The sequence below is a fragment of the Malaclemys terrapin genome, chromosome 3 (genome assembly GCF_027887155.1).
Source record: "Malaclemys terrapin pileata isolate rMalTer1 chromosome 3, rMalTer1.hap1, whole genome shotgun sequence".
NCBI classification, from domain to species: domain Eukaryota; kingdom Metazoa; phylum Chordata; order Testudines; family Emydidae; genus Malaclemys; species Malaclemys terrapin.
The window spans coordinates 78,361,186-78,378,660 of record NC_071507.1 but is presented as its reverse complement, the minus strand read 5'-3'; the positions used below and the strand labels follow the sequence as shown (position 1 = coordinate 78,378,660).

Sequence of the window (17,475 nt, the reverse complement as noted above, 5' to 3'; positions counted from 1 at the left end):
AGAGAGCAGGGCTACGTATTATCCTTAATAATTATATGAATATACAGGACAGATAAGTGAACACTTTTTCTCCTTTACTTCTCCTTCAGGTCATCTCTTCTTACAATCTGTCCATCTACCAAGGTACCTATATGGCCCCCATAACCATAGTGTCTGAGAATTCACAAATGTTAATGATTTTTCCCCATGGCACTCCTGTGAGGTAACAATGTATTATCATCATCCCATTGTATAGATGAGGAGCTGAAGCATAGCGAGATTACACAACTTGCCCACAGTCACAAAGGAAATCTGTGACAGAGCCAGGAATTGAACCCACATTTCTTGCTTCCCAGTCTAGTACCTTACCTATAAGGTCATCTTTCCTCTGACATCTGATAATGACCCTGTACAACACACAACCTTTCTCAAAAAACATAAGTCAATGACCTAACGTTATGTGTACCCAAGAACCCCATAACCTGCTCTGCATATTTCTTCCTCCTACTCCACTGCCTTGCCTACTACTTGCCTTCTGCACCCATTCCTTTGTATGTTGTGCATTTAGATAATTAGCTCTTTGGGGTGGGGAGCTGCTTTTTCAACACCTGTAAAGTTCTTAGCACATTTTGGGTGCTACATAAATAATAATGAGACCTCTCCTTTCCTCTTAGCAGCAGCTGACAAGGTCACACCGACAGCAAGCAACCACAGCCCACCCGTATCTGCAGCATGAAGAGAACTTAAAAGCTGTTGGCAAATTCCGGTTTAACTTCTCTTTTCCTTCCCTCCTATCAGCAACAGACCCAGGACAGGAGTGACTCCACAATGAATAGCACCCAGAGAGGAACATTCTCCTCCCTTCTCCTAGCAAGAGGCAAAGTGGAGCCCTCCCTCCTCTGCTTCCAGGACTTCGCTCAGCAGCTGCACTTTCTAAACCTGGGAGCTATGAAGCCCTGATCCAGGGATCAGTTCCTACTCTCCCCCTCTCCTCCCTCCCAGCAGGAAGGAAGGAAAGGCCATCTCCACCTCTGACAGGCTTCAGCGCCTCTTCAAGACATGAGCTAGCCCTTCTTCATGCTAACCATAAACAGCTTAACAGCGACACTTAAAAACTGTAAATACTTGGGAGGTGCTTATGTTCTATGGTGATGGAGATGACATCTGTGTTGCCAACTATCACAATTTGATTGCAAGTCTTGCGATATCTGGTGTTTTTCTTCAAGCCTCAGCACATAGAGTCAGGTGATGTCATGAGAATCTCAGCTTTCATTTTAAATAAACTTTCTAGTCTTTCTGATTGTATGAAAAAATCCTGAAAACATGATCCAAGTGCACCCGACAGGCTCAGAAACTAGAAGGCAATTAAAAAATCCTCAGTGCTTATTGCGTTTTTAAAATCTCAAGATTTTCAGGGGCCTGACTCCTGATTTTTGAATGCTTGGGGTTGGCAGTACTCCCTATAAATACCTAGAGAAATAAGTCCTTTCAACAGTATGCTACGCTGCAAACAAGCTGGGGAGTTTCAGTATGTGAAGGAAGCCTGACAATTTGTTTGTTTGTATTTGTCTTTTCCTCCTTCAGATATGCAGATCCTTACCTCGAAATTCTAGCCCTCTGAGCTGGAAAGTGACGAGGCCATTTCCAATTTCGATCAAGTGAACAAAGGCATTTAAATAATCCGATGCCAGAATAAAACAGTCTCCTGAGCTGTAGTTTCCCCAGCGGCCAAGAATCAAATCTCCACAAAGAGACTCCTGCAAAGATCTTGTCAGATGCTCATAAAAAATGGAGTTGAGATTATTGTCGTCATTTCCTAAAATCAGAGCAACAAAGATTCTAAAAAGGTAAAATGTATTAGAAACCATGTCTTTGTGAGAGGAGACTTATGCTCTTATTGCTTCCTGTACTAGAACCTGTTCCTGTGAGTTGATGACAGTGTCTCCTTGGAGACATACTACTCCTATTTGGCTCTCATCACCTCATAGAATCAGACCCCTAGTCTTTAGCTGATAAGAATACTGTAAAACAGAACAATATACCAGTGACAACAAGCAAGCAGTTAATCTCTGAACCACTTCATATATTTCATGCTTTATGATAGCAGCCATTTTCTGGAAGCTCCTGACCACCTGGGCTGAATGCCCTCTGCTATATTAAGATAGGTTCTCTTCTCTGTGTTGTCATTTACTGTAGGGAAATACTTGTTGAGTTTATCACGGCCAGCTAGGAGATTTAGTCACCCAACTTCAATTAATTTCAATCGGAGTTGTGTGGCTAACGGCCCTAATTAGTTTTGAAAGTCTCCATCACCACAATGTATGATGGTAATTAAGAATGTGTTGCTATTATCAAACTTATGTGAAAACCACTTTTATATAACAAATTTAATACATAGAAAAAAAAAGATCCAGGTGGAACCAAATCAGCTGTCCTGATGTGTAGTTCTCAGATCAACTAGTCTTCAGAAGGTTGGGTGAAGTAGCACCAAATCAGTCTAAAAAACTCATGGGGAATGCATGCTAGGGGTATTTAAAATGTGATTATAATCAGCACTTAATTATGCTTAGTGAAATGAAATAAAATCTTCGCACATGCCAAGACAGTGTCACAGAGTCTAATAAAGTGTCAGTGTGCTTGAATTCTCTTACATAATAAGTATGCTTGGTTTGGCCAGTGCATTCATTTTCTACTTTACATCAGTGGTACAAGTCAGAAAATGGAGCCTTAAGCCATAGTAGAGCAAATGAATGTTTTGCCTGAGCTATGCGTTTAAAACCACAATTAAAGCATGTGTCATTGTATATCATAATGCTGAAGGCTTGCTATCAAATGACTTGGGAAATATCTTTATTCCATACCTTGTCATGATAAATAGTGAATGTGGATCATTAAGATATCTCACAGTTTCAAAGCACTAACATCTCCCCCACTATCTAAAGACACATTTGTTCACTCTAATTTCTACTTCAAAAAATATTGAAAATGCTGTGGTAATAGAGTTGACTGTATGAGAGGAAAAATTAAAATGTATCTTCAAAGCTATTCTTAAAATCCTTTGGAAGTTACAAAACTGACTAATATTTGACACATGGGTAAAACTGCTTTTTTGATGACAGGACAAAAACATATTTACAGTATATTACAAGGGGAAGTTCACAGGTGAAATCCTGGTCCCATTGAGTGGAAATTTTGCCACTGATGTCAAAGGGACCAGGTTTTCATCAGATTCTTTTCTAAGGTCTTGATCCTGCAGGACACTGAGCAAGGTCTCTGAGTCACTGCATGATCTCCATTCCCATTAACTTCAATGAGAGATGAAGGTTCTTCCTACCTTCCAGGAACTTGGGCTTGGAAGGATTAGATTTTCATCAGTAAACATCGATTTCACAATACACACAAGCCAATACAAAAATATTTCCATCAATGATCATCAAAACTACAGATAGGCAAAGTAAGAAAAATGCTGCTTGAAAATTTATTGGTGTTCGATTAAAGGATATTTACTGTGTATATTTTGACATATGTTGTGGGCAATTTGTATTTTAATGGTTATAAAGCTTTAACTTTTTGAATCTCAACATCTACTGTCATTAAATGGTTATTGTCTGACTCCCCTCCAATTAATTTCATACAACTATGAACATTTACATGGATACAAATAGCAAAAATGATTAAAATAAATATCTATTCATTTTTTATAATTTTCATGGATACGATAAATAAAATTTGAATTCTGACAAGCCTATCTATATTAACATTTATCAGGACTGGCCTTACAGGCTGCTAAGCAAGGTAGCAGCTCATGTCACTTTGTCACTTGTATCTTCCCCTCTCCTCCTGCAAAATTTCTACTTGCTCTAATAAATTAGTTCTCAAATAGAATTAGAGAAGATCATATGTCTACATTTCTTACTTGTAGGGGACCATCTTACACTGTCTCTCCCAGAAGCCTGTTTGAACAAAGACTGACCTTGGATTTGATTTACTATGTCTGCTATTTATTATACACAAACTGAAACTAATTTACAACTCAGCAGCTACCTAATCAACTCTAAATAACATACCAAATCACATGACTTAATCAGGATCTTTGCATAGTTATTAATTGCTATTATATTTTAAATTATCTGCTTCATTCACCCAATGCTTTAACACTTTGCATCTATTTTACATTTACAGGCAAGCTACAATACAATAAATCAATCACATTTTCTAAATTATGTAAGAAGAAATCCCATGCCATACCTGGGTCCTTTTCAATCTGAATTGCCAGTCTTGTATTGGAATGGTCCACTCTTTTTGTGCTGAAAATAGAGAGACACGTTCCATAGCTAATTCTCTTTTGAAACAGGACTTCCTTTCCCCCCGCTCCCTCTTGAACATTTCTTCCCACACTTCCTATTTGTACAATCACATAGTTCATATTCCTAAGCTGTTAATTGGTTTACTCTCAATATTAACAGGTTATCACTATGAAGTATTTATTTTTCTAACATAAATCATGCAAGAAATTTATGAGCATCTACAATCAAAAGGTATGTTTCTGCCATCCTTCGTCGCCTAGCTCCAATGGGAGCATTTGTGTGGTAAGGTACTAGTAAGGGTAGCAGAATCAGCCTGAAAGTTATACAGTCAAACCCCGCAATAAGGCGCCCCGCCATAACACGAAATCGCATATAACGCGATCACAATTTGGCTCCCCTTTAAGACACACAGTAATACAGTACTGTATGTACTGTACCAGTGGTCCCCAATGCCAGGATGGCTGCCGGGACATTGATGTGCCCCCGCCTAGTGCCAGGCAGGGGAGAGAAGCTGTGGCCCCGCACCTGCCGGGGACAGTGAGCACCGGCGCCCACAGCCCTGTTGTTCTCTGTCCCCGGCAGGCGCGGGGCCATGGCTCCTCTCTGGCTTCAAGAGGAGCCGCGGCCCCACGCCTGCCGGGGACAGAGAGCTCCAGGGCTGCGGGTGCCAGTGCTCACTGTCCCCGGCAGGTGCGGGGCCGTGGCTCCTCTCCGGCTTGGAGAGAGCCCACGGCCCCAGGCCTGCCAGGGACAGAGAGCTCCAGGGCTGCGGGCGCCGGTGCTCACTGTCCCCGGCAGGTGCGGGGCCGCGGCGACTCTTGAAGCCCTAGAGAAGCAGTGGCCCCGCACCTGCCCGGGACAGAGAACAACAGGGTTGCCGGCGCCGGTGCTCACTGTTCCCGGCAGGCGCGGGGCCGCAGTTTCTCTCCCCTGCTGGGCACTAGGCACTATGGGCACTAGGCGGTGCACATCAGTGCACCGCCTTGGGGACCACTGATGGGCTTGAAACCCTGCTATACCGCGACCCCGCATTTAGCACGATGTAATTTTTTGGACCCCAAACATCGCGGTATAGCGGGGTTTCACTGTATTTCCAGTTGGGATCTCTTCCCACCTATATAAATAGAAAATATCTTCTTAAACTTTTCAAAGTACAGTTTTTAGATTTATAATGGCAGCACATATGAAATATAACTTAATTTGGTGACTGAAACCATTTAAAGAGTATTCTGACTCAGATATAAAATCTATTTCTTCCCCCCACCCCCTTCTTTTTTTTTTTGGTGCTCATGATTTTTTTTTAAATCAGCACACTCCAATTATCTCAAACTTGGTTTAAAAGCCTTGATTTAACCTAACGCCAACACATCTTACATGTTCATGGGACTACTGTGAATTTCATTTCCAAAACAACAATGGGCAGAAGGCAACATTTCTGAAAGGGGTAAAACTTTAGGTTTTCTGGGATTATTATTTATCCAGAGATATGGCTTAATTCATTAATGTGTCAGACATTGGCTTGGATTTTGGATCCCAGCTCATGTTCTTCTGTAGCGGAGGGGAGGGGGCTAATGCCTGCTTCATCATGTGCTCATGATGTGGGGTTTGTTAACTGGCAGAGCAAGCAGGGGATATGTTCCTGGTAACCCGCAGATGTCCCAAGGTCCATGAGGAATTGCTGTCAGTCTCAGAGCCCATGCCCTCCTGTTTGCTCCTTAAGTCCTTCCTTTGTCCCTATCCCCTTGGCAGTATGTCTCTTCTCTCTGCTTACACCACACACATCCCAGTCCCCGGAGATCTGAAGTTTCAGAACTGGAGTTGGCATAAGTCAGTGCTGACATTTTCCATATCAACTTGCTGCATAAAATCCCAATAACTTTCCTAATGTCAAGAAGAAAATTGCTGGCCATTTCCTCCAGCCCTACCTCCACCACAAAACTCAACAGAAAATCAGCCATCAGAAATTGGACCAGGAGTGCAAGAGGGTTGGTATTGCTCTGCCTTAGCTCCCCACCTGTTACTGACTTTTGCTCCAAAGAAGTAGGTTTTCTAATCTGCTCTACAGGAAATATTGTAGGATAAAATATGGGCCTTAATTAGTATTAGAATATCATCTGCATACATTAACAATTCATCTGATGTATTATTTATCTCTGTGCCTTCTATTTCCAGTTGGCTTGTTGCATTGTAACTAGTCTTCAACCCTAATGCAACAGAAAACAGTTACAAGCAGAGGTGGCTTTCTAAGGTAATGCCAAACATGAAGAGTTATTTTAAATGCAATACGGTTGGATTTTTAGGCATCTGATCCACAAAGCAAAGCAGAACGTCTGCTACAATGAGACACTTATCTGATAAGAACTAGCCATAAAAATCCAACATTACTCAGAAAATTATAATTTATATGAGTGGGAATTGTTATACCAATAAAAACTAGCAGGATCTTATTAAAGGGGACAAGATAAAGATGCCACATTTATTATGATAACAATTTGATTTATGACCAATAACTAATATCTTAATCCTTATACACACACATTATACCTAATACCTACACACACACACACACACACATTCACACACACACACATCCATCAGATGTTCTGCAGCTGCTGCATAGTTACCAGTCCTGCTTGAGTCTGTGGCTTGAGTTTGCAGCTTGGGTTCGTAGCTTGTGGCGGCTAACTGGCCAGGAAAGCCGGGCACAAGGACGAGCTGGGTCTCTGTTGGGCATGAACCGATACCCTTCCATGTTGGCAGCAGAATGTTACCCTCCTCCAAAGTTTTCCATCTCACCCATCCTTTTTGTAGGCTTTAGTTTGAATCCAGAGTCTATAGGTCTTGCTGTGTCACGCTGCCTCCAGGTTTGGTGATTGATCACCTGTCAATTGCAGACATGACTTTCAGCTTGGGACCAGGCTTTGATCTTCCTTCTATTGTACCTTTTCTTTTTAGGGTGGATTCTTCTTACTTTGTTAGGGCTCTTGTCTGCATCTTCAGCCGTTGGTGTTTGAACTCTGTTTCATCAGGACAGGCTGGGGCTGGAGGCTGATTCCATCATCCATACATACCTCATTCACACATCTAAACTAAACTAATAAGATTACAGCAGGGTTTGCAAAAATGAAGGTTGCAGCAAGCCCTTACAAAATGGAGTAAGCATTACAATGAATTACAATATGGCAAACAGTGAAAAGAAGTTACAATATAGACAAGTATAATGGATAGCAAACAGTGTAGGCAAGTGTAAGAAATGGTGAACAGAAGTTACAATACTGAAAAAGTGCAAGTCTCAGTGACTTAAGCAGGAATTGGATTGATAGTGAAATTTACAAAGGCAGCTGACTGAACAACTATGGCTCTTAACAAGCATCTTAACTGTTAATTAGCCAGTTATTGGGGTAACCGGTTTTATGAATAATATTGTTTCATTCATAAAACTTTACTTATGAAGTTACATTAATAAAGTGAACAATTAAACAATTTCATTCATCAGTTCTACAGAATCACTCGGCTCAGGATGCTGCTCTATCCAGCCAGTAGTTTTCATTTCTGAGGAGTGAGAGATTATGACGCTTCTCAGGATTACCCCAGACTGCCCTTAGCATGAGGAAGCCTTGTCTGTACCTGCCAGAGGTCAGGTCCCCAACTTCACCAGTCATGGGTAACATACACTCTCCCCTCTAGGCCTATACAGGCCTGACTGCCTCTCTACCGGTTAGTGATTGGCACACTCCAGTCCCCAAGCCCTCCAGGTCCCCAAGCCTGGAGTCATCAGCTCTAGACACACGCCAGCATTCACAGATTCACTGCTTCTACAGGAGCAGTAGACCTCAGTATACCAGTTATACCTCAGATCACTGCTCCATTTAACACATACCACTTAGATATGTTTATAGATATCTTTATAGGGTTGCCAACTTTCTATTTGCACAAAACCAAACACCCTTGCCCCACCCCCTACCCCTCCCCGAAGGCTCCACCCATGTCCCACCCCTTCTATGAGGTCCCGCCCCCACTCACTCCATCCCCCCTCCCTCTGTCATGCCCTTTCCCCACCCTCACTCGCTCACTTTCACCGAGCTGGCCCAGGGGGAGGGTGTGTAGGACGGGGTGAGGGCTCCAGCTGGGTTGCGGGCTCTGGGGTGGGGTGGGTTCCTGTAAAACTCTATACATCCCCTGTGGCCTTTGCCAGTTGGCATCAAAATGTCCCTGGGTCACTGAGATGCATGAAACAATTATAGAAAATAGAAGTGCTTTGGCATATTCAGAAATGGGAAGAAGATTGGAAGGTGAGAAGGAAATGAACTGCTATACCCAAATGAAGCAGTTTTCACAACAAAAAGCTCTGTGTTGTAGCTTGAAACTTGCAGTCTAAGTGTACTCTAGATCACTTAAGCTATGAAAATAGGGAGGCTCAACATGAAAGAGGATAAGGAGTATTAGTTTCCCTAAATTTATTTAAATTTAACAACACAGGAAAAACCCAGGTCTTCATCCAGATACTTTCAAGACATAATTTTAATATCTTGTAAAAATCCAGCGGAAAATATAGTAGATAGTGGTTGAAAAACACAATATGTATAAATGACTTCGATACTGAAATTCAGGGGAGCTGAAGTAGCTCATCCACAAAGTCCACTTTGGATCTTAAAATATTCCACAATTATGGTAACTGAAGTTCTGTTTGTAGCTTCTTAAAAGGAATCTTCATAGTATTGAATTATAATATACTGCATCTAATAACCAAACTCAGCGGCACATTTCCCCTGGGCTTTTTGCTGTCAGCTAGGATCTCTTAAGAATGAACTTCTGGGACTACTGGGCAATTTGGGCTTCCCTTCAGTGGTTTCTTACTTTCAAGTTAGTTCCTACCACTCTGCTAAGGTGATAATTAGCTCAGTAATTGGATTTCTTCCTGAATTGTATTAATCGACACAAACTGAGTAAAGGTCCTTGGGCACTTCCCCTGAAATATGTCTGAATCTCTTCAGCAATGATCTAACTAATTTTAAAGCCAACACCCCACTTCGTTCCTAAAATATCTCACTACCTCCTGTTTTATCCAGTGCCTGAGCTGAGCCAAGGAGCCTAGCATTTTGGTACGACTTAAGACCATTATACATACTCTTTCTTTTCTTATTATAATGGTGTTACCGCCAATATTTTCCTCCCACAAAAATACTGCCTTGCCTTCCAACCTAGAAATAGTTTCTCTCCACAGCCACTCTCTCTTCCCCTGCCTCTAAAAATAACAATCATGAAGGTAAAATAAAGGAAGGATTGAGAGAGAGAGATTTGGATAGTGTGATGCTCTGTACATTAGGGAACACCCTGCACCCCCATGTTCATCCTTATAATATGATTGTGTGTTATCCAATGCAAAGTTTGTCATGTCGGGTATCTTCGGAAGGCTCATAATGCACTGAGCATTGTTGTTATAGTCATGTTACAGGTTGTAATTTCATGTATATAGTTATGAGGCTGAAAATGTTTCCTCATGGCTTAAAACAAACCCAGGCAAAACTTTCCAGAAGCAGAGGGGAAGTTCACACCTCATCAGGGCATGTATGGGACAAACCCAGCCCAGCCTCACAGGAACAGAGGACACTGGCCTAGGCAACAACAAAGGATCTGTTGGACTTTTGAGTGAGTCACCCCCCTTCCTTTGGTCAGTTTGGGACTGTGATGAGGTAATGCTCACCTGACTCTGAAGGCGGGGGGGACAAAGCCAAGAGGAAAGAAAGAACATGATAAAGCATTTGCCATGCTATCTCTCTTCCACCTCCATGTACAGACACCACCACCACCACCAAATGACTGAAGCACTGATCAAAGGGGAGAACCTGGCTGAAGGGCAACCTGCCAGCCTGTGGTGACAAGAGGTCCACTTCCTAGGCACTACAGTGCTAATAAGCGATGGTCACATAACCACCACCTTATACTGGAATCCTACTGACCACTATACTTGCCTACATGCCTCCAGCTTTCATCCAGACCACATCACACGATCCATTGTCTACAGTCAAGCTCTAAGATACAACCACATTTGCTCCGACCCCTCAGACGGAGACAAACACCTACAGGATCTCTATCAAGCATTCTTAAAACTACAATACCCACCTGGTGAAGTGAAGAAACAGATTGACAGAGCCAGAAGGGTACCCAGAAGTCACCTACTACAAGACAAGCCCAACAAAGAAAGTAACAGAACGCCACTAGCCATCACCTACAGCCCCCAACTAAAACCTCTCCAGCGCATCATCAAGGATCTACAACCTATCCTGAAGGACGATCCCTCACTCTCACAGACCTTGGGAGACAGGCCAGTCCTCGCTTACAGACAGCCCCCCAACCTGAAGCAAATACTCACCAGTAACTACACACCACACAACAAAAACACCAACCCAGAAACCAAACCCCGCAACAAACTCTGGTGCCAACTCTGTCCACATATCTATTCAAGGGACACCATCATAGGACCTAACCACATCAGCCACAGCATCAGGGGCTCGTTCACCTGCACATCTACCAATGTGATATATGCCATCATGTGCCAGCAATGCCCCTCTGCCATGTACATTGGCCAAACCGGACAGTCTCTATGCAAAAGAATAAATGGACACAAATCTGATATCAGGAATTAGAATATTCAAAAACCAACTGGAGAACACTTCAATCTCCCTAGTCATTCAATAACAGACCTAAAAGTGGCAATTCTTCAACAACAAAAACTTCAAAAACAGACTCCAACGTGAAACTGCAGAACTGGAATTAATTTGTAAACTGGACACCATCAAATTAGGCCTGAATAAAGACTGGGAGTGATTGGGTCATTACAAAACCTAAACCTAATTTCCCCAATACTAATTTCCCCCTACTGTTACTCACATCTTCTGGTCAACTGTTTGAAATGGGCCACTCATTACGACTACAAAGTTATTTTTCCTCCCTTGATATCCTACTGTTAATTGAATTGTCTTGTTAGACTGACCTCACACTTAGTAAGGCAACTCCCATCTTTTCATGTATTTATATCTGCTCCTGTATTTTCCACTCTATGCATCTGATGAAGTGGGTTCTAGCCCACAAAGCTTATGCCCAAATAAATTTGTTAGTCTCTAAGGTGCCACAAGGACTCCTTGTCGTTTAAGTTTGTAAGGGCACTGAAAGTGTTAAAATCAGCTTAGAATACATTTTGCTTTTCTTTCATTTGACCAAATCTGATTTGTGCTTTGACTTATAATCACTTAAAATCTATCTTTTGTAGTTAATAAATTTGTTTTTTTATTCTATCTGAAGCAATGCGTTTGGTTTGATGCGTGCCAGAGACTCCCCTTGGGATAACAAGCCTGGAACATATCAATTTCTTTGTTAAATTGACAAAGTCATATAAGCTTACAGCGTCCAGCGGGCATAACTGGACACTGCAAGATGGAGATTCCTAGGGTTGTGCCTGGGACCGGAGATATTGGCTACTGTCATTCGGTTGCACAATCCAAGCAGCGGCTGGCCAAAAGTGCTCACTCATGTAGCCGGGAGCAGTTTAGATACCAGAGGCTGTGCGTGAACAACCCAGAAGTGGGGGTTCTCACAGCAGAGGATGGTAAGGCTGGCTCCCAGAGTCAAGAATTGGAGTGACTCTGCAGCAAATCACTGGTCCAGATAACACCAGCGGAAGGTCACAGATAGTAGGTGTGAGATATGCTTCATAGTGAGGAATCAGTCAGCTTTATGGAAAGCTGCTTCCTGTGCTCCTTTCCAGAAGTTGGAGAAAGTGAAGCCGTACCTGCTCTTTCAGCCTTAGTGCTGCTGGATTTCACCCCAAGAAGCAGATTAACGAAGAACCTTTGGATCCTTAGGATCTGATGCTCAAAGTAAAAGGGGCCCTTCACTTTGGAAGAAGAGGTACAAAGACAAGAGCCCATTGGGTATGTGAGTGGGAAAGTCTTTCTCGGGGAAGCCCAAATTTTTGGTGGCTCTGGGCCCCATTTTGCTTTAATACGCACTTCTAAGAAGCCATGAGAGAAATAGCACTATAATGCAGCTGCATTGGGTGTCTGAAACCCTACATTTCCCACATGGAAGCATTATGCTGCTGGCATTATGAAGGGGAAGTTTACAGTAAAAAAAAAAAAAAGTAGATCAGGCTGGAGAGATGGGGAGGAAAATGGGAGTTCTCCAATGGCAGAATAAGCAGGCACCTGTGAAGAGGTAAAAGATGCCAGGAGGCATAGGTGATGGGATTCATTGGAAGTGTGAGTATGCCCTTGTTGTTTTAAAGCAATTTAATGTAAGATGCAGAATGATTACATAGCAATTACAGCAACGAATTCTGAAAGCCCCTTTATGTATAAGCATGCCCAGGTTTTCTGACCATCTGTATGCACACAATGCTCTAGACTGAAACACCCACTATAACAAAGAAAGATATATTCTCCCTCCTCTTTACTCAATTTGAGTATTATTTTCCCTACCATTACACCCACACTGCCTCAGTGCTCCATATAATAATGTGTACACAAACACACTGCTTCTCAAGCTATCACATCAGTAGTAGTAGCACCATCTGTACAGTAGAGAATTGGAGGAGAGCTACGCCGGGAGGCTTTCTAAAATTATAGAAAAAGGCAACACTGCTGATTTCCACTAAAATAAAATTTGAACTGTAAGAAGATTTGACTACAGTAAACCAGGCTGGAGGGATGGGGAGGAAAATGAGAACTCCTGCTTCTTATTTACACGGTTAATCATTCATTATGGATCATTTTTTTCAGTTATAAGAATCATGGCTGTTTTTTTAAGCCATGTGAAATATTGTTTAATTTGAACTATATAAAACCTTCACCACTTCTCAAGCCTCATGCTCCTGTAGATGAGCTATTAGTGAGCCCCGGTACAAACAATAACCTACATGCAAAAGTTTGTAAATTTGAGGTCTTTTGGGGGTATCAATAACAGAGACCATGCGTTTCACACCTGGGTGCCCAAGTGCCTAAGTCTGGATTCAAGAGCCTAAATACAAGGGACCTGATTTTCAAAGGTGCTAAGCACTTGCAGCTGCCACATAAGAAAATACACAGTCAAGGCACCCAGATAACTGTAACTTTGTCCTTATAGCCATGTAGCCTCCAATTTTCCCTTCTTTGTTCCTCTTGCACTTTCGACAATCACTATTATCTTAAGTAAAAAGTGATGTTTGTAAATTTATTAATCTTATATTTATTCTCCGCGAATATGCTTTCCAAAAGGGTGAAGAAAAATACTAGATAGGTTTTAGTCCTCCAGTTCTGTATATTCCATTATAATTATATGATGTATAATTCTGAACTCGTGTCAAATACTATGGTTATAATCCCAATTGCATCATATTTAAGGTGGTATCTTCTCAGAACATCTCTCAAAAACATCTCTCACTAGCACAAGAATGTTTCTCTCCAAACATTTGTACATACCCCTGTTTCAACAGATAGTAGCAAATTTCCACCGATGATCATACTGATGGGATCTTAAGTATTTTCTAGTTACAAGTAAAGGAAAAAAAAGTAATCAAAAGATAGCCTTTCCAGCTCAAAAGGCGCTCTTCTGACCCCATTAGCTGGGTGACCGGAGAATATTTTTAAAAAGAGAGACTTCTGTACACAGCAAAATCCCTGTCTCATTCCAAGACAAGCTTCACAAACTGTTACCATTGAGGTTAAATCTTGGTTGTCCATTAGAGCTGCTATTGGCTGCCTCTTAAGGATGAGTGCTAAGAGGATCATTGGGAAAATTGTCTGCAAAACTGTGTCTATATAATTGTTAAATTCTTATAGTCACAAAAAAGAAGAGAAGTGAGACTTTTCTATTCTTCACATATTTGGTGTTGTGTTCTTGATTATGAACCCATGTCTTCTTTCTCCAGAGAGACAAAATGGGTGAATTAATATATTTTATTGGACCAATTTCTGTTGGTGAGAGAGACAGGTTTTTGAGCTTACAGAGACTCTTCTTCAGGTCTTCTTTCCCCACTCAAATGACTTTTCATGGCAAGGCTTTTCCTTTTTGTTTGCCTTCTTTTCTTATTTGTTTTTCTTGTTTGAATTTTTGGCCTTTATGTTTGTGTTCTTGCCTGGCCCCCGTATGTGTTCTTGTGTGTTCTTTCTCTGATGCCTCCCTTCTGTCTTTACCCTACTCTATCTTCTTAGAATGATTCAATGAACTGGAGCTGTGAATGCATCTAACTCGTCATGGAAGTATTGAGCACCAAATCTTGGATGCATTCCCAATTCATTTCCACGCATATGGCACCTATTCAATTAGCCTTAATTTATTTTATTGGCTGCCACAGGCAAAATTTGAGAAAAAATATGTTACCAGTTAAAGGGATACTGTCAAATATTTAAAATATAATTGATTTTTTTTTTTTTTTTGGTACTCTCCATTGGTTGTAAAAACTTTCTTAGAAGCTTCAAAGCCACTTATTTTTATACCAGTTTTATCCACTTGGCAAATATTCCTATTCTCCCCCAACCAGACCTTTCCATACCTTATGAAGCACAAACTAATATATTTCTTATTCTTTGTTAACTTTTTTTTGCCATATCTGCACTGATACTTTCATACTGGTACATGTGCATCTTAAGGACGGGGTGTTTCTTACCAAATATTTTTACAGATCCACTGTTCCAGATTTTTACCAAAGATCATAACTGATGGGAGCATAAATGTTTTCCAGTTAAAGGAATAAAAGTAATCAAAGAGGAAAACCATTTTCTGTCTTAAAAAAAAAATACACTAATGTTCCTGCGTTTGTGTCACTGTCAGTCAAGGAGTCACTACCAAATTATGATCACAGTGCTCCATCCTGCCCAGTGCTTGAATTAAGGGGGAAAACATTAGGCAGAGGGGGAACCCTGGTACTTTGCAGCTATTCCCTTTTTGGGCTTGATTAATGTGCACAGTCCCCAACAGCACTAGCAGTTGGTAAAGTTCGTAAGTAGTTTCTGACTGCATGGGAAATTAAATGGCAAAAAACTTCATTAATGCAAAGTTCAGGTTGCCCAGTGATAGCGCATGCCTTTTCAGAATGTTGAGTTCAGCAAAATTCAAACATATGAAAACCAGGAAATACAGAGTTAAGGTAAATGCCCACATAACCTTAACTCTGCCCCCCTGAAGCTGGCAATTATCTGCATTCTCTCCAGAGGCTTTCACTGTGTTAGATGCAGCTGTACTGAAAGTTGGAGGAATAAATTGGAGCAGCTTGGAAGAGCTGTGCTTATGAGATATGTGGATTAGTTTGATGGGCATGCTAGAGCTGTGCTTGTGTTATGAACAGATCTGTGTCTGAGTCCCACTATGTGTGGTATCAAAGGAAAGCAGTATGTACATACCTGGAGGTTTACAGATTCATAGATTCCAAAACCAGACGGGAACCATGATCATCTAGTCTGACCTTATGTATAGCACAGGCCAGAGAACTTCCCCAAAAATATCTTTTAGAAAAACATCCAATATTGATTTAAATATGGTCAGTGATGGAGAATCCACCATGATCCTTAGTATATTGTTTCATTGATTAATTACTCTCACTGTTTAAAATGTATGCTTTATTTGTCATCTGAATTGTCTAGCTTCAACTTCCAGCCATTGGATTGTGTTACAGCTTTCTCTGCTAGTCTGAAGAGCTCATTATTAAATATTTGGATGTAGATACTTATAGACTGTAATCAAGTCACCCCTTAACCTTCTCTTTATTAAGCTAAACAGATTGAGCTCATTGACTATATCATTATAAGCCATGTTTTCTAATCCTTTAATCATTTTTGGGGCTCTTCTCTGAACCCTCTCTAATTTATCAACATCTTTCCTAAATTGTGGACACCCGAACGGACACAATATTCCAGCAGCGGTCGCACCAGTACCAAATACAGAGTAAAATAACCTCTCTACTCCTTCTCAAGCTTCCCCTGTGTATGCATCCAAAGATGTCCCCAATCCTTTTGGCTACTTCATCACACGGAGAGCACATGTTCAGTTGATTATCCACACTCAAGTCATTTTCAGTCACTGCTTCCCAGGATAGAATCCCCCTTCCCATTGTGTACATATGGCCTACATTCTTTGTTCTTAGACATATATGTTTACATTTAGCCATATTAAAACCACATTGTTTGCTTGCGCCCTGTTTACCAAGCGATCCAGATTGCTCTGAATCAGTGACCCGTCTTCTTCATTATTTATCACTCCCCCAATATTTTTGTCATCTGCAAACTTTATTAGTGATGATTTTATGATTTCTTCCAGCTCATTAATAAAAGTTAAATAGTGTAAGGCCAAGAACTGAAGCCTGCAGGGTCCTATTAGAAACAGACCTGCTTGTTGATGAGTCCCTGTTTACATTTACATTTTGAGAGCTATCAGTCAGTCAGCTTTTGATCCATTTAATGTGTGCCAGGTTAATTTTATATCATTTTTGTTTTTTAATCAAAATGTCATGCAGTACTAAGCCAAAGGCCTTATAGAAACCTAAGTATATTACATCAACCCTATTACCAGTCTGCATCATTTCAGTACAGAACTGTGTAGGTCAGTGGTGGGCAACCTGCGGCCCATCAGGGTAATCCGCTGGCGGGACGCAAGACAGTTTGTTTACATTTGCACGGCTGCCCGCAGCTCCCAGTGGCCGGGTTCACCGTTCCTGGCCAACGGGAGCTGCGGGAAGCGGCGTGGGCTGCAGGAACAGCAGGGCACTGGAGTCTTCTTGCCATGGCTATTATCAGTAGTGAGGTGGGGTATGAGAGCAAACTGTGGATTTAATGATGGGTAGCAAAAAGTATAGGTTAAGGTGCTATGTTCTGTATGCAAGTGTGAAGGGGTTGTAAAAGGGTATGAACTGGTGGTTAAATTTTACAAATGGGGTATTCTGTTGGAGTAGTAGGCTCAGTGTTTGAGTACAGGGTAAGTGCAGGTAGCACCTGTCCATTACAGCAAAAAGGCAGAGTGGGAGAATCCATGTTATGGGCCTATGGAGCATTCCTCTAAGAGGACAGATTTAAGGTTGCAGGGACGTTAACCTTAACTCTATTTCCTGGTTTTCAAAGGGCATTAGCTATTATCAGGCAACCTTAACTCTGCGGGAGATTTTTGCCATTTAAATTTCCTAGTTTTTTTTAAACAGAAAGAGAAATGTTTGTTGGAAGGTGTT

The 17,475-nt window shown here is 41.4% G+C and overlaps 1 protein-coding gene across 1 annotated transcript in view; it reads right to left on the bottom strand.

Annotated features, from left to right (window-relative positions):
- PCNX2 (pecanex 2) overlaps positions 1–17,475 on the bottom strand; it is a 248,771-nt gene that overhangs the window by 53,441 nt on the left and 177,855 nt on the right. Inside the window, exons 24-25 of the mRNA XM_054021531.1 lie at positions 4,228–4,286; positions 1,580–1,795 (exon numbers count right to left, since the gene is read on the bottom strand). Coding sequence (XP_053877506.1) covers positions 1,580–1,795; positions 4,228–4,286 — 275 coding nt within the window. The remainder of the gene's footprint in view (positions 1–1,579; positions 1,796–4,227; positions 4,287–17,475) is intronic.